A 25361-nucleotide genomic window follows, 5' to 3' on the forward strand; every position below is an offset into this window, starting at 1 on the left:
CAGCAAGATGGCGGAGCCAGGTCACCCCGGCCGCCCCTCCGCCGCTGGGGAAGGGGTTTCTGTACGGCACTGCCGTCAACCAACATGGCGGCCGCCACACGGCTGCCGCCATTTTGGCCGAGGCGCCTCCGTACAGCGCCGATGCCGCGGGGCAGGTGAGGAAGGGGGGGGAGCGCTGCCGGCGCCGCTCGCTTGCCTCCTCGGCGCTGCAGGGCGTCCGTCTCCCCAGCGAGCCGCTTGGTCCGCGGCGGCTGAGCCGCCGAAGGCGTTCCCGAGAGAGACGGGGGGGTGGGGGGGTTACCCTCCTGGGGACAGCGGGGCGGGGCTCAGCCGGCTCCGTACAGCACCATGGCCGCGCCCGTGCGTCAGCATGTCCCCGGGCGTCTGTGTCATGGGCCACTCCCGCCAGCGTCGTGCGGAACGAGCGGAGCCCTTCCGCGCTACCACGCCGCCTGCCTTCAGCCCCGGCTCCGCCGCCAACCCGCCGCCTCTCCGCTCTCCCCGCCGCCTCTCCGTACGGCAAAATGGCAGCTCCCGGTACGCGCAGGAAGCGGCGCGGCGCGCCGAGCCGTGACGAGCGCAGCCCCCAGCCAACCGCCGCGGAGACCGGCGGTGAGCGGCGCTCCCATTGGGCGGGCGCCGCTCTCGCGCCTGCAGCCGCCCGGGGCCGCGCCGGGGTGTATGTGTCGGTGCGGACGGCAGCGGCCGCAGCCCTCGGCGGGGCCGCCGCCATGGACGCAGGTGGGTGACGGCGGCCCCTTTCCCGCGCCGCGGCGGCGGGAGGGCGGCCGCTTTCCCCCTCAGGAGCCGGCGGCCGCTGGAGGGGCTGCGCCTGCCCCGGGCGGCCCAGGCCCCGGCGGGCCGGAGCGGCGCGGCCTGTGGCGGTGTTGTGAGGGGCGGCCGCTGCCCGGCTGACGGCGGGAGAAGTCAGCGCTGCCCGGCCCTGGAGGCGGGGTCGCTGGCCCGGAGGGACGCTGAGGGGCCTGGCCGCCGGCCTGGCGGGGTGCGGGCTCAGGCGGTGGCTCGGGGTCAGGCGGTAGCTCGGCGCGGCCCGCCGATGGCTCCGTTAGCGCCGGTGCAGGGCGGAGCTGAGCGGGAGTCCTGTCAGCGGGGAAGCGAATCCCTCCTGCGCTCCCCAGCCCGTCTGCGAGCGGCTGCCGGGGAAGCAAAGCGGTGGCGGGGCAGGGGGTACCTGTGCTCTCCGCTTCTGAGGCGTGCGGCAGGGGCGAGGGGCTCGGCTCCTCCTCAAGGCGCTCATCGCCTTTGCCAGGAGCGCCAGGAAGCCGCTTCGGCAGAGATTTTGTTTTCCTACGGGGCGGGAAAACAAAGCAGCGTGTTGGCGCGTGGGTTGAGACAAACTTCCTTCTGGGCTTCGCGTAGTGACAGCCTTCATCCACCCTCGGCGGAGATAAGCGTCGTTCCATAATAACGAAGATTTTCCTGGGCCGCGCGGGCTCTTCCTCCGCGTCGGGCAGGTGCGTGCCTGCGGAGGGAACCCGCAGGTCTCGCCCCCCAGCCCGCTGTTTTGACGTGGTTTTGGCCTTGGCGTGGGTGCCGCTGTTGTCGGTGCAGTCCGGTTGATAGTGTCCCGACTTTCCGCCTGGCACATCCTCGCACTCCATCGCATCCACACCTGGGAGCAAAACGCCTTACCAGCAAGTGAATGACACAGCTTGAGCTGGGAGATGTGTGTGCTTTCCCTTTGTGCCAGCTTTACCAGGCTTAGAACCTCGCTGGGACAGGCTGGATCTCCTCTGTGCACAGAGGAGGTGGGTCTCAGGGCTCTGGAGCGATGGGAGCTCCAGCCCCTTCGTGTCCAGCCCTGCTCCTGAGACCATCGGAGACCTGACAGGCAGACTTGGAACTGTTTCTCTGGGCCTCCAAGAAGGCACTGCTCTGCAGCTGAATGACTTTCCTCCCTGGGTGCCTCTTTACTCCTTGTTGTTGCTTAGATCATCAGGATTTGTCTTGTTTGAGAGAGCTTAGGAGAAACAAAAGACTTCATCTTCTGCAAAGGCCAGAAATACGGGATCGGGCTGTTCTTCGCTTATCTGTTTTCTAGGGTTTTTCAGCAATGAGCTTTATTAACACCATAAATTTACCTTTTCTCCTTGACTCTCTTTTGGAATACTCTACATCCAGTAGCTTTCCTCCTCTCTGCTCTTTGACAGCTGAGGGAGGTGATCATCTGCCCCATTTCGGATTCTTCTATGACGGTGTTAATTGGAGGCTGAAGGAATGGGGGAAAGTGTGTCTCAGCCGGTGCAGGCGCTGCCTGAGGAGCGTTACTGTGTCAGAGACGTCTTGCTAGAGACTGGGGGAGGCCCAAAAGGGCAATTTGGGAAGGGAGGTGTTGCAAAGCCTTCAGTGTGACGCTCCAAACCTCTGCTTCAGTATTTTACATAAATAGTTTTTCAACAAAACATCTAAGCTGTGCAGGTGAACTGTAGCCAAGATGATTGATGCTGGAGTCAACATCAGCTGTTTTGCTGTGCAAACCACAGGGAAAATCACTTGCCATGTTTCTATTTGAGTCATCAAAGTTTTGACTTGTTGTTAATTGTTTCCTAAAGTTGCTAGAAAGTGAGCTGGCTTTGGTTTTGGTAAAGCAGGTAAAGTCCGTGGCTGTCAAGGACTTGAAACTTGTTTAATGTAGGTGTTTTCTGTAGTGGAGCATACAAAGCTTCGCCTCTTCTGTCAGGGCTTTCCAGGGAATGTGTGGGATGAGAAGCTGTTCTGGGACACTACAGCAGACCCTGTGGAAGGCGTGCCCATGGGGCAGAGGTCCAGCCAACCTGGCATCATTCACGGCATGCCCGAGGCTCCTGGAAAGCAAGAGAGTGCCTTGCAGGGCTGAAACTCTTGGCTTTTTGACTATAAATCCACTGTGCACAGAAAAAAGTTGAACTGTCGTTGTTTGGTGCGTGCTCGGATTTTCTGCAGAGCCTGCTGCTCTCCTGTCCTGAACGCTCAGAGGTTTAAAATAGATGGAGGGCTTCTTGAAGGTGAAGTTTTGCAGTGCTGCCTGAGAAATTTGCTGATCTCACTCGACTTTTGCAGCTCTGAAAGGAGCATCTTCAAATAAGATTTCTGCTTGGTGAATGTTCAGTTTTACATATTTTTCAGACCCTTTGCCTCTAAGGGGGAGAAAGGCCCCTGTGCAAGCTGTGATGCTCTTTGTGCCTCTGCCTGAAGTGCTCGGGTCTCACTTGCTCGCATTTAGCTCGTCTGGGCAGCAGCGCAAAGAGTGGCGTTTTGAAAAAGTGCCAGAGCGTGTGAAGGTAGATGTTTGCAAATGAAATACTTGGTGGCTTCCAGCCTTGTGGGGAGTTTATTGCTCCCATTATAAAATTGTTGATACTAATTCGGAGCAATCACTTGAATTTTCCTCCCTGTGCAGGTGAAACCTGAACTCCTGCGTTCAGTGGTTGTGCCTTGTCAGACGGTGGCGAGTATTTTCTTCCAGAAAACCCACACATGCACCAATGTCTGACCACGTCTTTCGAACACATGGGTGGACTTGCAGCACCTCTGCATGGAGTCCAGATGTTGGGCCTTCAGCTGAGGGCTGCACGGCCGGGGCTGTCCTCCCGGATGTGCAATGCCATGGCACTTGCAGTTGGCATTCGCTGCGTCCCCTGAACACGCAGCTGGTTCAGCAGGAAGCCTGGGAGTCCCTCCTGCCTGCTGACCCCTTCCTCTCCTGGCTTTGATGGAAGGGGAATGACTCCAGCAGATTGTTGCTGTGAAGCTGCCAGTTGCAAATCCTCTGCTTGCTGAGGACATGGTGCCCTGTGAAATGTGGAGCCGCAGAGGGTGCAATGTTTGGGAGGGCAAGGAAGTGTTGCCTGGAAGGGAAAAGAGGGATGGTGGGTAGCTTGACAGTTTCAGCCTAGCATCCTTGTCTCAATCACTTTATTTCAGCTGTTTGAGACTCTCTTGACAGAGGAGAATGAGAAGAATCCAGAGAGCTGGATTCATGGCAAACTTAAGAACTGACAAAATAAACTGCAAAATATTCCTTGGAGCTTTAAAACCTATCTGAGAACTTCAGTTTTTCTGTTAAGATAGGATCTGGTAATGCACTGAATTTGAAAAAATCCTAAAGACCAGCCACGCTTCGAGCTGTCAGAACAAACTTGTAACGTCTCGTCCCAAAGGGAAACTTCAGAACATTAAAGGAGAAGGTAGAAAGCGATGCACGCTCGAAAACATCTGCAGAAGTCACGTCGCTTTCTTCCCTGGAAAGAAATCTCCAACGCTGAGCAAGAAAGGGGTGGAAGCAAGCTGTTGAGTAAAGATAGACACAGAAAGCCTGGGCTGCTGGGGCTCTGTGGAGTTGGGCTGGTATATGGTAAAGAAATTCTTAATTTCATTGGCAAAGTTTGTTGGAGGAAGAGAACTTTTCTATGCACGTAGAAGTTTGCTGTTGAGCGGTGACATCACGGGAACGGGAATGCCCCTGCTGTCCCAGATGTGCCTGAAACAGTCTGCAGGCTAATTCACACAAGGAACATGCTTTAAATCCTGTGGGCTAGGGCTAGGTCCAGAGTCTAAGTCAAAATTTTAGTTAGGAACCTACTCTTTTATTTCTGTTTAAACAGTGGTTGGTCTTATTAATGGTGTCTTGCTGCTGCTGCTTGTTTTCTTTGACCTGGAAAACTGGAAGTTCGGGTCAGAGAGCCTGGGGGCAGAAGGCTGCTGAGGTACCTACAGGAGGCCAGAACGTCTTGCGTAGCCTGTTTGCCCAAACACAACGTGGAATATCCCAGATGTCTGCAAGGAGGGGCAGCAGAACCTGGTGGTGACTTCCTGGAGCTAGCGTTTACGTGGTGCAGATCAGCCAAGTCGTTATTTACTGGTGCTCCGGATGATGCTTTGGAAAGCTGAGCAGGGAATGACTGGGAGGAAGGCTCATCTTCTACCAGTGTCTTCTGCTCGTGAGAAGGGTGAGGTCTGCTACGTAAGCAGAGAAGCAGCAGGTGACTCTCCTGGGAAGCAGAAAGCGAGCCGTGCACCACGGAGGGCAGTGGCTTCCCTGGAAAACAACGCTGAGCGGAGCTTGTGGTCATTTAGTCCATCGCCCTGTTTTAAACTCGTGCCACGTTACGCGGATTTTGTCACGTTTGCCGTCAGAGATGTGTTCGGTCGCCGCCCTGACAGAGACACCCCGGCCTGCCTTAGTTCTGCTTTACGTTTTATGGGCGGCTTGTTGAAGAACTGACACCTCCAAAATCAGATGGTTCCTTTCCAGGGTTTCCAGACCACTTTACAGTGCCTTATTTCCAAACACAGACCTAGCGGAGCACGGTTCATCCAGTTCTCCTTTTTTTTTTTTCCTCCCCATTGCCTGTGCCTTCTGCACAAAAGCTGAAGCTGCCTGATCCAGGGGCAGCCTGTGCTGCCGAGTTGTTCCATAGTGGTCATGTGCGAGGAGGTGGATATCTAGGATATCCACGGATGGATGCCATGCTGCGAAGGGAACCAGGAAAATGGATATAAACTTTTCCTGTCGTTTGGGAATGGGTGTGTTAAAGGGGAAGTCGCTGCCTGAGCGTTCACATGCGACTCAAGGAGCTGCACTCCCACCACCCAAGGCTTCAACTGCCTGGACCAGCATCATAGAATCATGGAATGGTTTGGGTTGGAAGGGACCTCAAAGATCATCCACTTCCAACGCCCCTGCCATGGGCAGGGACACCTTCCACTACACCAGGTTGCTCAAAGCCCCATTCAACCTGGCCTTGAACACTTCCAGGGATGGGGCAGCCACAGCTTCTCTGGGCAACCTGTTCCAGTGCCACCCCCAGAGGGAAAAATTCATCACAGTGGGTAACTCCAGTGAGTCGATGGGTGCCCCTTTCGACTCCTCGCTCCCAGGCGCTTCCTCTTCCCTCGGGTTCCACCCTGGGTTTCCCGTAGCAAGTCCACCTTTTGGTCCAACAGTGATTTACGGTCTGGAGTGTTCTAACACCTTACTGGATTTTTTTTCCATCTCTCAGGCAGGCCGTTAACTGTTCTTATCTTGCCAAGTTGCAGCCTCTGCTGCCACTTAGCCTCCTTATCTCCTGGTATGTGCTTCTTGCACACCTGGCGCCAGCAGAATATGGGAAACACTGGAAAAGTCCTAGACTTAGGGTAAACACTCCTTAGCAACAGCCCAGATACCAGTGTGTTATCAACTCTTCTTCTGCTAAATCCGAAACACAGCACTGTACCAGCGACGAAGAAGAAGATTAACTCTCTCCCAGCTAAAAGCACATCAGAGTGAAAGTTCACAGCTTGGGGTCCAGCAATTCTGGCTGCTCGTGCGAGGTCCGTGATGCCAAACATAAAGCCAACCACAGACTTGGTGGTTGCAGGGGAAGCCAGGTCTTGCCATCTTGAGCCAGGTGCTCTGGGTGTGCGAGGTACTGAGCCACAGCAGCTCTGATTCTGTGGTTTTGTTTGATTTTTAAAACACGGGGGAAAACTATGGAAGCGACGTAATTTTTTTTCTTTCTCTTTCTAGCTACTCTCACCTATGACACTCTCAGGTTCGAGTATGAAGACTTCCCTGAGACCAAAGAACCTGTTTGGATCCTCGGCCAGAAATACAGTGTTTTCACAGGTATTTTGCATGCACGATGCCCCAGAGGGACTTGGTTAGTGTTGCACTTTGCTTTCTGAGCAGCAAGGTGACTGCAAACCTTGTAAGCACACTGCAGAGTCTGTCTGCCTGCTGGCACAGCGCGGACGCTCTAACTGCCATGCCATCTCCGCGGACTCTGGAATATTTTTGGGCAGAAAGTTACCATTTAGTAGTTATTGGGATTCACGTCATGGGGCCAGGATGGTTGAGGTAAGGGGATAGCTCAGGGGAAAGGCAAGAAAACGGTTTACTGCTTCATAATTTGTCTGTGGCCGTAGCTTCTTTGGGTTAATTGCAGCTATTTCAGGGGTAAAAGAAAGTTTCTTCCTCACAATGGCATTGTCATGTTCCTCAGCCCGGTTTTGCCTCTGGGCACACAGACTAAGTGAGGAGCAGAACACTTGTCATTAGGAGGGGTGAGTGGGAGATGGATTTAGCCATGTTTTGGTGCCACCCTCATGTGTGTGCCTTTTGATACTGAAAATTTTTCAGAGAAAGAAGAGATCCTGTTGGACGTGACCTCTCGGCTTTGGTTCACCTACAGAAAGAACTTCCCTGCTATCGGTACGTACTATGGATGAGCCTAAGTATATCCTGGAAACAGGGATAATCCATTTATCTCCACCTAATAAAAGAGTCCTCACAAGGAAAACATTAACGTGCTTCCTCTTACAGGAATCTGAAGTGGACTTCATTTAATTGATAGGACAGACTTTTTGTTTATCTGATGATGAGAATTCCTCATGCCCTTGGGTGTGAGGTGTAACAGTGATTTTAAAAAGGCCACAAGAAGGAGTTTGGAAAACCTACCTAGAAACCTCCTTTCTTTGAGCAACATGGGAATATTTTTGTACTTCATTAGGTTCTACGTAAGTCTAATGTGAAATACTATTTAATGATGGTCTGGGGCTTGAAGTGAGTTAAAGAGATGACAGCTAGAGATGCGATACAGAAATCACTGCCTCCCTGCACCTGCTCTAGACACGTGGGGTTTTTTGTTTGTTTGTGTCGGGTTTTTTTAAATGCCTGAATTGGCTGCCACGCACAGGAGCTGTAGTAATATGGGGAACGCTTCCCAGTGAACTCGGAGGAGGACATCTTGGTTCCTTAAGATATTCTGCGTGGTCTCTTCTGTGGTTTGGTTTTGTGTACTGTATCAGAAGGGATTTCAGAGCCAGTCAGTGAGATTCCAAGCCCTGTCCGTATCCCCAACGGCATCCCCAGCAGTCAATGCGGAAGATGGCTCAGGTTTGGAAAGGAGACTTCTTGGTAGCTGGTCCTCCTACTGGGAAACTGTCGTGGTTTTTGGACTGAGGGTCGAGACAAGAACCGAGAGGGAGCACCCACCAACCATGGTCCCGGGCAAAACATGACTCAGGCTTTCTTCATAAAACAAAACAATTTATTAACAGTTACTTAACAGGAGACATAAGGGAACGAAACCGGTTACTTGAGAGGAGAAAAGAGAAAACACGGCCAGATCTTAAAACAACACCTCCCCACCCCATTTCCTTTCGTTCCTGGCTCAACCTCCCCCCCAGCGGCGCAGGGGGACAGGGAATGGGGAGTGCAGGTCAGTTCATCCACGTTGTTCACTGCCGCTCCTTTCTTAAAGGAGGAGGAGTCTTATCACCATTTTTCCCTTGCTTTGGTGGATCCCCTACTCATGAAGAAAAAAGTCCCCAAACTTTTCCAACGTGAGTCCTGCCCGCAGGATTGCAATCCTTCCCCATGGATTGTACCAGTTCGGGCTTTACCAGTCTCGGCCCCTCAGGGAGCTGCTGCCACTCGCGTCGGCGTGGGTCGTCCCACGGACTCCAGATGCCTCCACGACCCCGTCGTGCATTCCATGCCCCATTATTAACAGTACCTGGTCGCGCATCCCCTGCTCCACGACCTCTCCTGGGCTCAGGCATCTCTTCCCCGACGTGGGTTTCTCCACGGGCCGCGAGTGGGTCTCTGCCCCGCCGAGTACACCCTGGCTGCAGGGGGCCGCCCGCCATCTTCACACTGATTGCAAGGGAAGCCTCAGCTCCAGCACACCTCCTCCTGCTCCATCCATAACTGACCTGGTCGTTGTGGTTGTTTTCTCTTAGATCTTAATCCCCTCTAGAGGAGCTCGGCCCGGCGGGCACCCCGGGAGCGAGGTGCTTCCCGAGCCCCCCCCATGCGGCTCCCCCGGCGCCATCTTGAGCACATGGCGCCGGCCCGGGCCCGGGCAGCCGCCCGGCCGGGAGCCGGGAGCGAGGGCAGCGCCCTCCTGCTCTCTCCTCGCTCCTGGGCAAAAGCCCCTTTCCCGCCCCTTTGTCCCAACTTAAATAGGGCAATTCCAGAGGCGCCGATTTGGCTCAACCCCCCGGGGGGGGATGGGACTCAGATCTGGTGGCCCAGGGAGCAAATCCCCTCTCCTGCCACCAGAACACCCCCCCATCAAACTATCACAGAAACCCTTTGCCTGGCAAGGTATGAGACATCTTTATTGGCTCAATGGCCGCACTCAGAGAGTAGTGGTCAACGGCTCGGTCTCCAAGTGGAGACCGGTCACGAGTGGCGTCCCTCAGGGGTCCGTGTTGGGCCCGGCCCTCTTCAACATCTTTGTTGGTGACGTGGACAGTGGCATGGAGTGCACCCTCAGCAAGTTCGCTGATGACACCAAGCTGTGTGGTGCTGTCGACACGCTGGAAGGGAGGGATGCCATCCAGAGGGAAGTCGACAGGCTGGAGAGGTGGGCCCGTGTCAACCTCATGAAGTTCAACCAGGCCAAGTGCAAGGTCCTACATCTGGGTCGTGGCAATCCCAGGCACAAATACAGACTGGGTGGTGAATGGATCGAGAGCAGCCCTGAGGAGAAGGACTTGGGAGTGCTGGTGGATGAGAAGCTCAATATGAGCCGGCAATGTGCTCTTGCGGCCCAGAAGGCCAACCGCGTCCTGGGCTGCATCAAGAGGACCGTGGCCAGCAGGTCGAGGGAAGTGATTCTTCCCCTCTACTCTGCCCTTGTGAGACCTCACCTGGAGTACTGTGTCCAGTTCTGGAGCCCCCAACATAAGAAGGACATGGATCAATTGGAGAGGGTCCAGAGGAGGCCACGAAGATGATAAGAGGGCTGGAGCACCTTTCCTATGAGGACAGGCTGAAAGAGTTGGGGCTCTTCAGCCTGGAGAAGAGGAGGCTCTGGGGTGACCTTATAGTGGTCTTCCAGTACCTCAAGGGGGCCTACAGGAAAGATGGGGAGAGGCTGTTCAGGGGGGCCTGTTGTGATAGGACAAGGGGTAATGGTTTTAAAATAGAGGGAGGTAGATTCAGATTGGATATTAGGAAAAAATTTTTTACCATGAGAGTTGTAGAACACTGGAACAGGTTGCCCAGAGAGGTGGTGGATGCTCCATCCCTGGAGACGTTCAAGGCCAGGTTGGACGAGGCCCTGAGCAACCTGATCTAGTTGGAGATATCCCTGTTCCTTGCAGGGGGTTGGACTAGATGACCTTTGAAGGTCCCTTCCAGCCCTGACCATTCTATGATTCTATGATTTGATGTGGTTTAATCCCTTTAAATTTGCGTTTGTGAGCCATAGTTCAGGATGCATTTGAAATTGAAGAGTTAACATGCGTTTATCTATGGCTCACAAACACAACTGGGGTTTCTGTGTGAGTTATGAAAGCGCAGGGGCAGGAAGAAATCCCATTTTCTGAGTCATTTCCCATTTACAGTATAGATACAGTAAACCTTTCCCTTTTTCAGTCTTTCTTCTCCCAGTCATCCCTTTTATTGTTGGCCTCTTCTCTCTGTGCTTGCCCACTCAAATACTGTAAGCTCTTCAGAGGGTAATGCTAATATTGTAAGGCATTATCAATTTTGCACATGGTATATGTTACAAATTGCTGCCAAAATTATAGAAGATAGCTGCTGACCATCCAGACGTCGATTAAATAGTTCTCCTGGGTGATTTTTCTCCCTGTGCTTTTCCTGCAGAGCAGTTGCCTGGGATTGAAAGAAAAAAGCAGCGTGACAAAGAAACTGCTGCTGCCAGCTGTGCGAAGGCGCAGCTGACTGCGTGCTTGTAAGACAGCTCACTTGCTGTGGTCACACTAAACGTTTCATCTGTGAAGCTGGTCACAATAGCCAGAGCTTCAGTGGAGGAGCAGCAATTTCCTTTTGAAGTTCTGTCAGGGAAATGCTCCCAGCCTTGAGGCCTTTGTCTCAGACTTTCCAGCCTGAGCTAATATCCAGTTTATTCTCCAATATTATGTAGGATTTGGTTTTTTCGTTGCTGGGGTGGGTTTTTTTTGGCTGGTGGGTGGTTTTTTTTTTTGGCCTAACTACGTTGTTCGCTTTGGAATCTCATCCAGTCATAGCTGCTCGTGATGTGGAAGTCCCTTGGGACTGATTTGGTTTGCACGATGAGTTGCCTTCTCAAGATGAGGATCAGAAGAAGTCACCTGTAACAGACACCTCTGTGTAGCAATGTGTCTCGGAATTGGGCTGAGGCTCTGCAGCTGAGGCTCAAGGGCTGTTGTGCTCCTGAGAAATTCAGGAGTTCAGATTTCCCTTGGAAGTTTTTTTTCCCTTTCAGTTAGAGGGTTTTGTTTGTTTGTTTCTAAGGGATGCCATGAAGTTTCTCACTGCTAACTACGTTTTGGTTTCCTAAGGTGGTCCGTATTCCCTGCCTGATTTCCTGGGCGAACCTGCTACCCGTGCAGGCTTCCAGCACTTTCCTTTCTTTTCCCTCTTGGCACTGTTTTGCTATTCATTGCATATTTATTTTCTGTCCTCACTTACAGGAGGAACCGGTCCCACATCTGATACTGGCTGGGGCTGTATGTTGCGGTGTGGCCAGATGATCTTTGCGCAGGCTTTGGTCTGCAGGCATTTGGGAAGAGGTAAACCAGTGCACAGCCCATACTGGCTTCCAGAGCCGTGTGCTCCCACAAATGCAGTACTTGTAAGGATGAAGGGCACAGCTGGGAATTGCTGAGGGCTCTGAGTTTTTCTTCAGTCTTCTCAAGTTCAGGGCTGTTGAGAGAACAGTCTACTGGAAACCCTCCAGCAGGTTTTTCCCTGCTGTCTACAAATCTACGTAGATATAGTTGTCCAAGCCTTAAAAGAAAGCAGAGCCCTGTAACATGCTAGTTAAATCCACTGAAGCCAAGCACATGCTGGGTTTTTCTTGAAGGATGTTTTATGTCGCTGGAGTTTAAAACAACTTAGTAGATTGATTCTTGTTTATAGTTCAGTTTTGTCACAAAGCCCTCACTCACTGAGGGTAGTCTCCTCTCCCTGAATACTTCTGTTCTTGTGCTTGGTCTGCAAGCATCTATACCAGAGCATTTTTTTTGCCAGTTGTTGATGGCCCTTGAATTTGTAGAGCATCTGTTTTGTAGAAAGGTCACCTGTTTTTTCCCAATATGTAGCTCATGGCTGTCAATGAGAAATTGTAATCCTATTCCCGTCTGTGGGATAGAGGTACAATTTGTGTTTTCTGATTTTTTTTTTGTTTGTTTATTTGCTTTTCTGTTGGAGATATGCCTTGATCCCAGCTGTGAGAGTGCTTACTTTAGTGTTGGGAGTGGCTCAGATGCCTTTATTAGTGCTGTGAAAAAAAAAAAGTGGGGGAAAAAAAAAAGTGAAAAAAAAAAGTGAAAAAAAAAAATTAGTGCTTTATAGTGCTGTGAAAATGGGATCAGCTGATTGATGCACAGGGAAGAGAATTGTAGCTTGCAGCCTCTAGTTGCTAACAAATATCACATTTTGTTTCATATTTCCCCTTGTCTGTCTTAGGCTGGAGGTGGATAAAAGGGAAGAGGCAGATGGATAATTACTTCAATGTTCTTAATGCCTTCATCGACAAAAAAGACAGCTACTACTCCATCCACCAGATAGGTAAGAGTCTGGGTGCTGAAGAGCGTGGAGATGGTTCACTCTGGGTTTCCCATGAGTAGAGAACATCACTCTGTGTTTGTTTTGCTCGCTTAGCCCAAGAGGAAAAAAAAAAACGAGCGTGTCAGGTGGTACCTGATACTATGCTGCTTGTTTTTTGACGTTATGTTAAACTACCACTCTTTATTATGGATTTTGATGGATTTTTCTTCTTGGCTTCATTAAGGCCATCAGATTTGCCTAATTCTTTAGGTTATATCCAGCATCACTTTCCATATCCTAGCTAGCTAAGGCGAGAGGAATGCACATGGTTGCTGTTCTCACTAGGACCTTGCGATATGAGACGATCGCCAAGCGAAGAGATTCTCAGAAGTAGCAAACAGACTAAGGATCTCACTTTGACATAAACTTCCCTGGCAAATAAAAGAGAAGCAGCCTGTTCCAGTCGTTCCTATAGGATGTTAAGGCACCTATAGCTTCGGTGAACAGAACTTCAGATTACAGGGGTGGTCCTGGTAATCAAACACTCTGAGTAAAATTTCTTCTGAGGTAACACTGCCTTTTGAACTTCGGTGTTATTGCATTTTGGGGAAAGGATTTGATTTACAGTCCTTCATGATAAGCTCTCTCCCATCCACACTAAGATATCCCATGAAGGGGTAGATTCTGGTGACTCAAAAATAAACATTTTATTTAACATTTAATTTATTAAACATTTAAAAATGTTTAGTTTTGAGTCACCAGAATCTACCCCTTCATGGGTAATCTTCCCAGTGAGATTTCTTCCCTATTAAATACAAACTCTGATTAGGAAGGGACGCAGTGTAGGTAATAATAATAATTATTATTATTATTAATAATAATAATTTTCTAAATTATTTTGCTTTCTCTTGTGATGCAGCCCAGATGGGAGTTGGAGAGGGAAAATCCATAGGTCAGTGGTACGGACCAAACACAGTCGCACAAGTGCTCAAGTAAGTGCTGCTTTTTTTCCTTTACAACTTCCAGATGAAGCACTGGGGTCATTTGGATCGTAGCACCTCCTAGCTTACAGGTTTCTGCCCATTGACTGAAGTGCAACTGTATATTTTAATGCTGTTAGGAGGCAACCTGCCTGACCTTATTGGCCTGCTTGGGCAGGAACTTGAAAGAAGCCCTTCTGTCATTCAGATGCTGGCAGGATCGAAGAGAAAACAGATTTCAAGTTGAGGACAGCCCCCAAAATTCTCTCTCCACGTCCCACAAGTAATGTGCTTGCCACTAGAACCGAGTGCCATACTGTTTGCAGCAGCCCAGAGGCGAGTGCCAGAGTAGACAGATGATCGTTGCCATCGTTTGGATCTCTGCTAGTACCTGAGTTGTCTCTGCCGACCCGACGACAACATCCTCGTTGTCAAAAAGCTCCCGACGAGCCATCGAGTCACTAATGAATTAGCAGAGGAAAGCTGCCTGGGTTCCGTGGTGACAGGCAGAGGAGCAGAGTGGTGCTGGAGCATGGGCTGCCCTTAATAACTGGGACACACTGTGTTTTGAGAAACATTCTCCCTCCTGTCACCATTCTTCCCCCACTTTGATTAGATGAGGAGGTAGCTCCCTGGAATAGGCTGGGATTGCTGTAAAAGCAGCTTTCCCAGGTCAGACTATATGCCAGATTAGCCCAGGATTGGGTATAGGTAAGCAGGAGATATGAAGGGAAAGTGAAAGGGATTTTTTTTTCGTTTATTATTGTTTTTTTTTTTGCTATCTCACTTTCTGGTAACCGCAGTTACGGGATTTGAGTTGGAGATGGTATCAGGGCTCTTGTACTTAGTAGCTGCTGAGGAACAAACTCCTAGGTGTGGAATTTGCAATCTTGTTTGTTCTTCTGGCCATAATAACTAGCAGCAATAAAGTCAACAACTCTGATACAGGCATAAAAGCATACTTTATGGTGTAATTGGTGAAAGCCAGTCTCTCCTAATCCAGTTTCTCCTCTTTGATACAACACCATCTTCATCTTGTAGTTGTAACTAATCCTTGCTCACTTGATTTTTTTTTTTTCCTTTCCTATAGAAAACTCGCAACTTTTGATACATGGAGTTCCCTGGCAGTACATATAGCCATGGATAACACAGTAGTGATGGAAGAAATCCGTAAGTATCACATGGAGGTAGAATGTGATATATCCTCAGCAGCAAGAAGCCAGAAAAAAACTGGAGAGCATATAGTAATACAACACAACAGGCATGAAGTAAATGTTCTGTCTTAAAGTTGTGGCCAAGCGTGCTAAAACCAGATGAGAATTGCTGTTTTAGGGCAAGGAAGCCCCTTGTTTTGACTTTTGCTTCATCCGATAACGCCTCAGACTTGGCACTGTAGCCTCTGGATCTGGAGAGAAGGTCTGCTGACCTTCAGACAGTAGGTGGGAGCTGCTTGGAAGGTAGTGTCAAACTTGTTTATGGCCACAGGTAGCGAGCAGTAAATGGCTGCTTCCTCTCTCATATAATGGGGTAGGAATGTCTCTGCTATTAGGCAGAGTAAGAAAGTATAACAGATCACTGAAGAGGAAAATGAGCAAAATTGGCAGTGAAGGGAGAAGAAGGGAGTCCATCTCTAGAGTAGGTCTCTCATCACCTTTTAAGGAGTGCTCACTGGTCATTTTTTTTATTTCTTTCTGGTTTTTGGTGCATCCTGACAACAGGATGCCTCTGGAGGCTGAGCAGCTGTGCCATGTGCTCATCCCTAGCATGCTCGCTCAGGCTGCAGTGCCGCAGTGACCAAAGCTGAGTGCCTGCTGGTTGCTGCAGTCCTGCATGGTCCTGGCCACCCCAGCCTTCCCCTCGCTTGCTTTAGACTAACTGGTGAGGCAGCACAGAACCATGCCGTGTTTTCTGCCAGGTTAGGGTTCTGAAACAGCGCGTAGAACAGTCCAGTGGGCACAGGAGTGGGTGGAAGATCACAGGTGAGATTGTGACAGGCAGTGTTTAGGCTGGCTTCGGCTGCCACGGAGCCAAAATCAATTAACAGGCCATTTGTCCCTCGAGTGCAGGACAGTCACTTTACAAAGTCACATTTCATAGAATCATAGAATAGAATCATGGAATGGTTTGGGTTGGAAGGGACCTCAAAGATCATCTAGTTCCAACTCCCCTGCCATGGGCAGGGGCTCCCTCCACCACACCAGGTTGCTCAGAGCCTCATCCACCCTGGCCTTGAACACTTCCAGGGATGGGGCATCCTCAACTTCTCTGGGCAACATGTTCCAGTGCCTCACCACCCTCAGAGGGAAAAATTTCTTCCTTAGATCTAATGGAAATCTCCCCTCTTCCAGTTTAAATCCATTGCCCCGTGTCCTATCACTACACGTCCTTGTAAAAAGCCCCTCTCCAGCTTTCCTGTAGCCCCTTTAGGCACTGGAAGGCTGCTGGAAGGTCTCCCTGGAGCCTTCTCTTCTCCAGGCTAAACAGCCCCAACTCTCTCAGCCTGTCTCCAGAGCAGAGATGTTCCAGCCCTCAGATCATCAGGTAGTCTTGATTGAGAGGCCAAGAAACATAGGATCTGATGGAGAAGTGCCTGTCTAACCTTAGGTACACATAGTCCTGTGAAGGTACGTGCTGATGCCCTTGGCTTAAACAAGGGCCAGCGTGAAGATAGAAATTGGATTTATCTTCTTTAGCCTGAAGACATTACTTCTAGAACTGACGCATGCTGGCTGCCACGCTTGGGTACGCTGCAGGCTCTTGTCTGTGTGGCTTGTGTTCATCACCGACACCGCTTCGAGTAACGTGTCCATGCAGCTTGTGATGTGTGGGGGGGGTGTTGGGGTTGATTTTTCCTCCAATGTGAATCATGATGTACCCCTTCAGGGTACGTCGCAGTGGGTCACACGTGTTGTATGTCTGTAGGAGTACGTGACACATCTTGTGCCCCAAACATCTGTCAACAGTGAAGCGTTCAGAAGTTGGTGCTGTTTCACACATCTGTTAAATTCAGTAACTAATACTGCTCAGACTAAGGTGCGTAGGAAATAGTTTTTGCCACAGCAGTGAAGAAAACATCCATCTTTATCCCTTCTGAGTCAGTCTGTTGTATGAGAACGGGGCTCTTAGTTGGATGTTGGAGGATCCTGTGCATCAGAAGGGTGGTGAGAAACCAGGACAGTAGAGACAATACCCGACAGCAGCTGCAGCAGGGGAGATGTTGTCTCAAATCTGTTGGAGTATGTTTGCAGTCAATTATTTGGATCCAGCTGGAAAGCTTTAAGCAGGTTCCGCTGTGCTGTGCCACCGTAGTGCTGCAAAGCCTGCCAAAGCAGCAGGGTGAGTTTAGTCTCTGCCCAGCTCCCTGCTGCTTAAACTGGGGTTAAATGTGTTCCTGTCAGGATTGCCAGTTGCTTTGTCTGATGAGGAAACCTGCAGTGACGCCCCGTGCAGCAACAGCCCTGGCTTGGCAAGGATTTCAGATCGTCGGAACAGGCAGGCTACTGCAACAAAAAAAACCCCAAACACATGATCTTTAGTGTTTTAACAGGATAAATCACTACGAGTAACGATTTTCAGTTTTCTCAGGACCTCTGGTAATTATGTCTGTGCACGAGAGGTGCACACACACACGCATTCGCCCTCCTCGAGGGACAGCACAGGGAGCAACTGCAAACCCTTCGGAGCAGGTTGTCTCTCCTACTGAGACTTTAGACCAAAGTTCTGTTTCTTCTCACCTTGGATGTAACGTTCTCCTTGTTCAGCTGCATCCGAAGCTCTTAGCAGTGAGCAAACACCCTCTTAAAATTGCTGGTGAGGAAGGTGGTTGTTTACATTGTGTCCTACCTGCTGGTGTCCTGGCATTCAGCTTAGGCCAGGAATAAATTGAATGAGCCTCTGGCATTTTGTTTAATTGCCTTGGCTTCACGATTAAAGTGCTGTGGGTTTCTTTGGAGTTTGGGTTTTTTCTTCACACACCCAGCAAGTGACAAGACCAGCCGGTGAGACAGGTAGGTTTGGAGGTGTGTCTGCACCAGAATTTACATATCTGCACCAGAATTGACAGAATCCAGTTGCGTTACAGCCTGGCCGTGTGTCTGCCAAGCCTGCGGAACGAGGGTGCGGAGCGCTTACGGCATGTGTAAGCCCCGAGGAGTTTTACTGCCCTACATCCTACAGGCAAAGCTCATGCTGAAATGGCACGGTTTAATGGTCATCCTGCTTCAGGTCTCTAAAGTAGCTTCTGAATGGTCCTCCATTAAAATTTCTGCAGGCTTTAGTGAACTTCAGGAAAATTTCGACTGCTCTAGGCACACACCATGTTTGTATCTTGTTACAGCCCTGGTTACAGGCGAATGTTTCCTGTGTTACGCCACAAGGCTTTCCTCATTCAGTTCAACTGTCTTCATATCCTCCGTGAACTCCTCTGGGGTTGAACACTCCAGATTTTTTCCTCTTTCTGTGAATTCAGGACTCTTGCCTGACCTCCTAATCAACTCGTCCAACCTTGTTGGCACAGGGTGTTGCTTAGCTGCTCACCTGCTGGAAAAATTTGCATTTTGACGGCCCCCCAGATGGTGGCTGGGAGTACAGCGTGCTTTGGCATGATCGTGATGTGAGCTGAGATGAAATGCTGAGCCCTACCAGAAGCCCTGCAGGGAGTATGTGCCTCACACCATCCCAGAACTGGACCTCGTGAAGCTTTTCTTTTTTTTTTTTTGTTTTTTGAAGTGCTGTAGGCTTTTAGTAAATAGCAATTGTTGATCAGAGCTCGACCAGAACTATGTGAGGTCTAGAAAGGGAGGTGATTTCTGATGCTTTCTGCTCATGTTCCCTTTCTGTAGGGCGGTTGTGCCAGTCCAACTTCCCGTGTGCTGGAGCTGCAGCATGTCCTGCTGTGGAGTCAGACGTGCTCTATAATGGGTGCCCAGAGGAAGCAGGGGTTAGAGATAGGCTCTCACTGTGGAAACCATTGGTGCTGCTGATACCTCTCCGCCTTGGGCTCACGGAGATCAATGAAGCCTATATTGAAACACTAAAGGTAGGGGACCTGGAGCTGAATTCTTGGTGTTCTGATGCTTGAAGACCCTTCTGGGAATTAAGTCGTTTCTGGAATTTGGTTTTGGAGCAAAAATACTCAGAAATAATTATCCTATTTTCAAAAGAAAAGTGTGTTTAGAGACAATCCTTGTCGGAGGTCAGGATATGGGTTCTTGCAGGCTTTAGTCAGGAAAATGTGTGGGGCTTTTGGGGGGTTGTGGTTTTTGGTGGTTGGGTTTTTTTTTTTTAGGATCTTACTTCACAATTTAATCTCAGTCTCTCTTTGTGTTTAGATGGTACCAACCTGCTGAATTATTTGTTCAGCACAACTGTACTGTGCTTGGTGGCAACCTGAGCGTTAATGTTGCAAACTCCCAGTGGCTCTGATGCTGGAGCTTGTACTGCAGCCTGAGGCTAGAATTTGGCTGATGGTTGCAGTATGGAGTATCAGGAGGCTGCAGAATTTAGGGTGTGCCGAGTAGGTGCACAAGACAGGGTGCACATTGGCTTGCTGTACCAATGCTAGCAAGCTCTGAGCTGCGTGAGTACGAGCTCCAAATTCACGCAAAGTTACTTGCCCTTAACTCAGTAGTTGTTGCCTGGGTACTGCAGCTGGATCAGGAACTTAAACTGCTTCCTGAACGATCATTTCCTCCTGAGAGCACTGTTGCAACCTGATGACAGCTCCAGGGTATCTTGCCACTGACTGCAGCGGAGCCAGGGCTTGCCCGACCTGGGTCCTGGAGTAGTGCTGCTTCTTCCATTTGGTCCGCCCGTGTGTTCCTGTCAGGAGTTAAAGGTGGTTTTGAGCTGCTTCTGTGTTTCTTGAAGGCCCTGTGTTGCAGCCTTCAGCCTTCCTGGTGGAGCTTCTCTCCAGAAATGGCTGTTTCTGCTGATTTTCAGTGTCCCCGTCTTTCTTTCCCACTGCCTTTTTGGCTGTTTGCCTTTGTTGCTACCTGCTGTCTCACTGTCTGTCAGCTGTGTGTTTTCTGTATTGCTTTTCCAGCACTGCTTCATGATGCCCCAGTCCCTGGGAGTGATCGGAGGGAAACCAAACAGTGCTCACTACTTCATTGGCTATGTAGGTGAGTGCCCAGAGTACTGCAAAGACTTTCCAAGCATCTCCTCCCAGCTAAAAAATGTTTGTGGAGTAGTACAGCTCTCCTGCTTGGTCTGCAGCGCTTGCTGCAGGGTTCTTCTCCTGCTGGAAGCGTGGAAGGCTACTGTGGACTGAACCTCTTTGGAAGGACCTGAGTGGTGTAGCTTTGAACAGTGGTCATAGCACGGGCCGTAAAATTCCACTGCGGAATGCTAAATTCTGTCTGTAAAGAGGTGTGCGTAGAGACTTCTTCCTGCATTCAGAGCTGATCTCCCTTTAGGGGCTTGGCTGGGTTTAACCATTCTTTAGTTGTCCCCTTCGTGAAACCCTACAAACAGTTGTCCTTTTACTCTCCTGCTTCCCTCTGATTTTCTTTCCCGGCCTGAGACCTCAGTCTGGTTGTGCTTTGGATTTCTGGGGCTGACTTGAGCTTACACAGGAATCCTGGCAGGCCTGTGCAGGATCAGTATCCAAATAGTGCCTGTGTCTTGAGCCCACAGTGTTGCTGTGGAGTGGGCGCCGTGGCCAGCTGGCAGCTGCCTCTTTGCCTGGACGAGAAGCATTTGGGAAAGTGGCTAAAAGCAAGTTTCCCCTACAGGATGCGGGTTCTTATGTGGGTTTTTGAGAGGTGTCTCTCTTATCGCTCTTCCTCCTCTTTGTATCTCACCGTTTGTGTCTCAGAAGACCAGCTTCTGGCATGGTTTTTCCTCTTCATGTCGTCTTGTCTGTCTGTCCAGGTGAGGAACTCATTTACCTGGATCCCCACACCACGCAGCCTGCAGTGGAGCCCAACGAGAGTGGCTGTCTCCCCGATGAAAGCTTCCACTGCCAGCACCCTCCCTGCAGAATGAGCATTGCCGAGCTCGACCCCTCCATTGCGGTGGTGAGTTCCTGCTGCCTGTTTCTGATCAGTCTTGTGCTCCCTCTGTTTCACAGCTGTCCCTTTCCCCAGGGAAGCGGCAAAGGCAGTGGTGATGGGTTGGGTACTCTGCAGGCACGCTGTGCTCTGGGCACGTGCTGCCGTGGGTTCCAGTAACGCTGGTAAAGAAGCTCCTCATGCAGGAGGTGGTTTGGCACAGGGAAGTCCCCCTTGCGTGGCAATTAAATGCCATTCCTCATGGGGCAGTGTCCTTCTCTAAGGTTTAGTTTGGGCTTTGATTCCTGCCTTCTGATGGGCAGATCTGAATCCATTCCTGAATCCCTGTTACAATTCAGTGACCTGTTTTCGGTTGAACCTGAGATGCCTGCCCTTTGTCTCCATGTGGGTTGTTTCTGCCCGGTTTTCCTTCCACAGTAGAGCCTCCCATTACATCGATGCTTCCAGCCCTTGGATACTCTGGTCACATCAAGCATACGGGGAATATCCAATTCAATGGGCCAGTTTAAGCCCCCGTTTCAAAGCAAGGCAGTTTAGGCGTCGTAACTGCTCGCAGTCTTGGTCACGTTGCTCGATGTTAATACGAGGCCTTGAGACTGAAATGATCAATCCACAGTATACAAAGAGAATTATTTTTTTTTCAGGGCTTTTTCTGCAACACAGAGGAAGACTTCAACGATTGGTGCCAGCAAATCAAAAAGGTTTGTGTTTGTATCACCAGGAAGGGAATATAGGGTATTGTCTTGTTTCCAAATCGCTGCACAGAGACATGTTCTCTGCAGCATAATCCCATTTTAAAGCGTATGAAAATAGTTTATTGAACTACCAAAAAGAGCATAGCTCTGAAATCCTGCTGGTGATGTGAGTCAAAGATTTGAGAAACATTTTTTCAGCTGCAGTGAAGTCCTAACAGATGGTTAGTACCTTTTAAAGACCCAGAGCACCACGAGTTGTTGGTTCTCATGGCTGTGCTCTTGCTCCACAGCTGTCCCTGGTAAGAGGAGCGCTGCCGATGTTCGAACTGGTCGAACGCCAGCCGTCGCATTTCTCCAACCCCGACGTCCTGAATCTCACACCAGGTGAGGCCACGCAGGGAGGCAGAGCTAAGGGTGAGCCGGTCCCTTTGGTTTTCTGGAAATTGTGTGGAATTGCACAGTGACTTGTAGCATGTTCCTTTTCCATGTGGAGTTTGATCTGGAGCTCTTAGGTCAATTGATCTGGTTCTTTGACTTTCAGCTAGTGGTTTGCAGATCCCACAGCATCTCAGGACGATTTTTAGAATGAGTCTGCAAATGGTGATGGTGACTGAGGGGAAGAAAAAACAAGTTCATAGGCTCTCACAGCAATGTGGATTATCATTTTTAAAGGGATGCTTGGAGGATCCAAAAGGGTCCGTTGAAAAGGCCGAAAACTGAGTTTCTAGGTAATGAAAATGGGCAAAGATGGGGCTGGTCAAACTCAGTTCCAGCATAACGCACTCCTCCCCTGTGCGTGTGCCACTGCCAAGGCAAAAAGGAACAAGTGCTGGGCAGTATCTTGGCTGTCAGGCTCTGCTCATCGTGTTAATCGTGTGCACAAACATTGCCCGAGATAAAGAGCCATTGACAGCTGCTGCCAGGAGGAGTGAGTGTGCGTGGGCAAACTTACCCTGTCACCAGGCATTGGGCCGTGTCCTGTCACTTGCCTCCTGTGCTTCCTTGCTATCCCTCCCTTGGCACAAACTTTCAAAGCCTTCCTTATCTTACTGCCCTTTTCTGGAAGAACGCTTGATTCCCTTAAGCTGTCAATTGGTCCTTGCCTGTATTAAATTGTCCCTGACTGCTGCCTGCCTTACTCTTAAAAATGTTTTTATAATGGGCTACTTGTCCTTCTCCCCCTTCCCTAGCTTAGCCTCCCCCATCTGCTCTGGCCATCCTATTTCTCTTACAGTCCTACGCCTCACAGGAAGGATTAATCATACTCTCCTCAATGCCCAGCCCCTTGTCCTTGTTGTCCCCAGCTGGTTGGGTTCTCTGCTGTGTTCCTGACATGAAGGGGTCCGCTCCTCTGAGGAGCACCTCTGGAAGTTGCGCTGCCAACGCTCACAAGCAGTGCAGTTTGATGGAAAACAGTGACATGAGGCATTTGCACGCTCTACTGTGGGATTAAAGTTTGTCACAGAATGTTCAAGGGGGTCTGCAGCCTTGTGCTTCTCTGTCCCCAGCCATCAGTTAGTGCAGTTTAGCTTTTGGCTGGCTGTTCTGCCAAGCCCAGTGTGGGCTTTCTTGAAGCCTGAGTTAATGTAGGTTTCTCCTTTACTTCCCCAGTTTGCCCATGTGTTCTCATCTGAATTTCCCCTATAGTAAAGTTGCTTCCCTGTTAGGTATGTGCTCCCTCCTCAGCATGGAGTTGCAAGGATGGACAGGAGGAATCAAGTACTCTACCCTTCCTCACAAAATGCACTGTACTCTTTTGGGAGGGTGCATGTTGTGTAATTACATTCCCCAGTAGATGGATCAAAGGCAACTATAGTGGAAAACGAGTCACATATTCTAATACATGGGGGGGGAAAATGTTCCCGTGTTAATTAATTGGGCCAGAACTCTTCGTATTAGTCCAGACCTGGGGGAGTTCTCCTATTTAAAGCCTCCCAAGGCAGAACTGTCTCCTGCTGATTGTTGTGGAAGGTTGTGCAGAACAGTCACAGCGTGGAGTTGCACTGCACCAGGGCTGTGCTTGGGATCCGTGAAACGTGGCGCACCTTCTGCGCTCCGTAGAATTCTCTCCAGTGCATTTTCCATGCTGCTGTCGTGTTCCCATCCCTCCTCAGAGCAGGTGTGTCCTGGGTGTCTGGGAACCTGCAGGCACTTGACGCTCAAATTCTGCTGCCCTCCAGCTGCTGGTGTCCCTGATGCTGAGCAGTCGGTGCATCCCACGCAGACACCGCTTTCTTTTTCTCTTGCAGACTCCTCTGATGCTGACAGATTGGAAAGGTTCTTCGACTCGGAAGATGAAGACTTCGAAATCCTATCCCTTTGAAAACAAATAGGAAACTGACTCTGCAAATTTGTGTTATGTATGGGGAGAAGGGGGGGGAGGGAAGCTCCTTCGAGAGCCTGGGGCTACCGGTTTTCATAGGCGCTTGCTGCCATCCCCGCCTCTTGTCCATCCTGGCATTCTGTGCAGCCTCCGAGCCGAGCGCGCGTTGTCTGCGTTGGGATGAAGAACCGAGTGGGTGTTACAGCCTTACTGGCTGGTGTCGGAATTTCTCAGCGGAAAACAGTTGCTGGAAGTGGATGCAGTGGTGCTTAGGAGTTCAAAGCCTATCTGTTACATCAGCAGGTCTTCTGGGGGAGGCATAGAAATCGTGGAAGCTCTAAATCCTTGCGTGGGGGCTGAAGCTTAAATAGAGCCACCCGTCACTTAGCGGGTGAAATGTACAGTTAATTCCTTTAGCAGCTTCTCTGCTCGCTGGCCGGCTCGGACTGCAACGAACAGCAGGCGTGTCCCAACAAGGCAGCCGTGAAGCCCCTGGGGTCTGGGTGGCCAGGTGGCCCCCAGCACAGCTTCTCTTCAGGCTTTGCAGTACGCAGCGCTTCCTCGCAGGTGTGGTACCCCGCTCCTGCTCACAGCCTGTTGAGGGAACTTACAAGTGATGGTAACTCAATAAGTGAAAGGCTGCCTGGGAAAGCGTGGAGCAGACCCGTGCTGCTGGGGAGGACCACCTCCATCTCGGTTTAAATAACGGCAGAAAGAAGGGAAGGAGAATAGAAAACGTGCGTGTTCTTGCTCGGTGAGTCGATAAAGTGTTGTGCGTCTGCAATGGATTCATCTCTACAGCAAGTATCTTCAGGAAGGCTGCTTGGAGCAGAGAACTGGATTCCATAGCCCTGGCAAAGAAAAAAAAGAGTCCACAGCTGGGAGAGGCACAACAGGACAACTGAGATCTGCCAGTCACGGGCCTGCGCCCTGGCGTGGCGTCTAGAGTGTTAATCCAGTCGTTACCAAAAATGTGAGCTGTAAAATTGCTCCAGGTGTCCTCGGTGGGTTGTTCAGCAGTTCCTCCAACTGCTCCTGTTAGACGTTTCCTTTCCAAATCAGAAAAGGTGCCTGAAGGTCAAGTGGGCTTCCTGGCTGTGTCGGTGCCGTTCCTTTTGTCCTCTGCCAGCCCCCCTCCCTGCACTGTACGCACGAAGGTGCCGTAGGAGCTAACCCAGGGAAACCCATTCCAAGTAACCGTCCCAGAGAGGGCAGTAAAGACGGAATGCCTTGAGAAGGTCCAGTTGTACTGGAAACTTTAGCTGCTTTAAGATGATAGCTCTGCCTAGGGCCCTTCTCCGCTCCGGATTCAGAGGAAGGCAAAGCAGGGAGGAGGGTTGTCGTGGTGCAAACTGCAACAGAAGCTGCTGAAGCAGTTTCCTTAGTGCATGTTGCAGATCATAGACCTGTTTACGAGGCTGTTTTGTACGTTTAGGATTGGAACCTGTCAGTTGATGCCTTTATGCCCAAGGGTGGTGCCAGCTGGCTAGAAATGACCTGTTTCCCCCGTGACTGACCTACTGATGCTCTAACTGTCCCTACGCTGTCCAAAAGCAGAGGTTTGAACTGGGAACCACGATGCTTCTGTCACTAAATTATTATTTGCTGCTTTCTGCCTGCTTCTCCTCTTCTCTCTTGTAGCTAGGGGAAGAGGCAGCAGAGGAAGTGGGGCTGTGCTCCATTCATCTGCTTTCAATTTGTATCTGAATAAAAAGATGTAAAATCTTTTCCTGTCCTCACGTTCTTGCGCGTGAACTGAAGGTGGTGGCAGGGGGTATCTGGCAACTGTGCAGTGGGGCTGGGAATGTTGTTGCAGTTTTTTATGCTTTTTAGGGCAAAGAAGGCAGATGGGAACAAAAG

The 25361-nt window shown here is 50.4% G+C and overlaps 1 protein-coding gene across 1 annotated transcript; it reads left to right on the forward strand.

Annotated features, from left to right (window-relative positions):
* Positions 1-698: 698 nt before the first annotated feature.
* On the forward strand, positions 699-25308 carry ATG4B (autophagy related 4B cysteine peptidase). Its single transcript, XM_086618710.1, has 13 exons — positions 699-741; positions 6512-6610; positions 7124-7195; positions 11413-11511; positions 12410-12511; positions 13410-13482; positions 14561-14640; positions 18312-18508; positions 19514-19592; positions 20344-20489; positions 21128-21184; positions 21469-21562; positions 23428-25308. Exons 1-13 carry the CDS (start codon positions 732-734, stop codon positions 23499-23501), a joined length of 1182 nt encoding a protein of 393 aa, XP_086474836.1. The 5' UTR covers positions 699-731; the 3' UTR covers positions 23502-25308.
* Positions 25309-25361: the final 53 nt, after the last annotated feature.

Source organism: Tauraco erythrolophus, chromosome 11 (genome assembly GCF_009769465.1).
Source record: "Tauraco erythrolophus isolate bTauEry1 chromosome 11, bTauEry1.pri, whole genome shotgun sequence".
Classification (NCBI taxonomy): Eukaryota; Metazoa; Chordata; class Aves; order Musophagiformes; family Musophagidae; genus Tauraco; species Tauraco erythrolophus.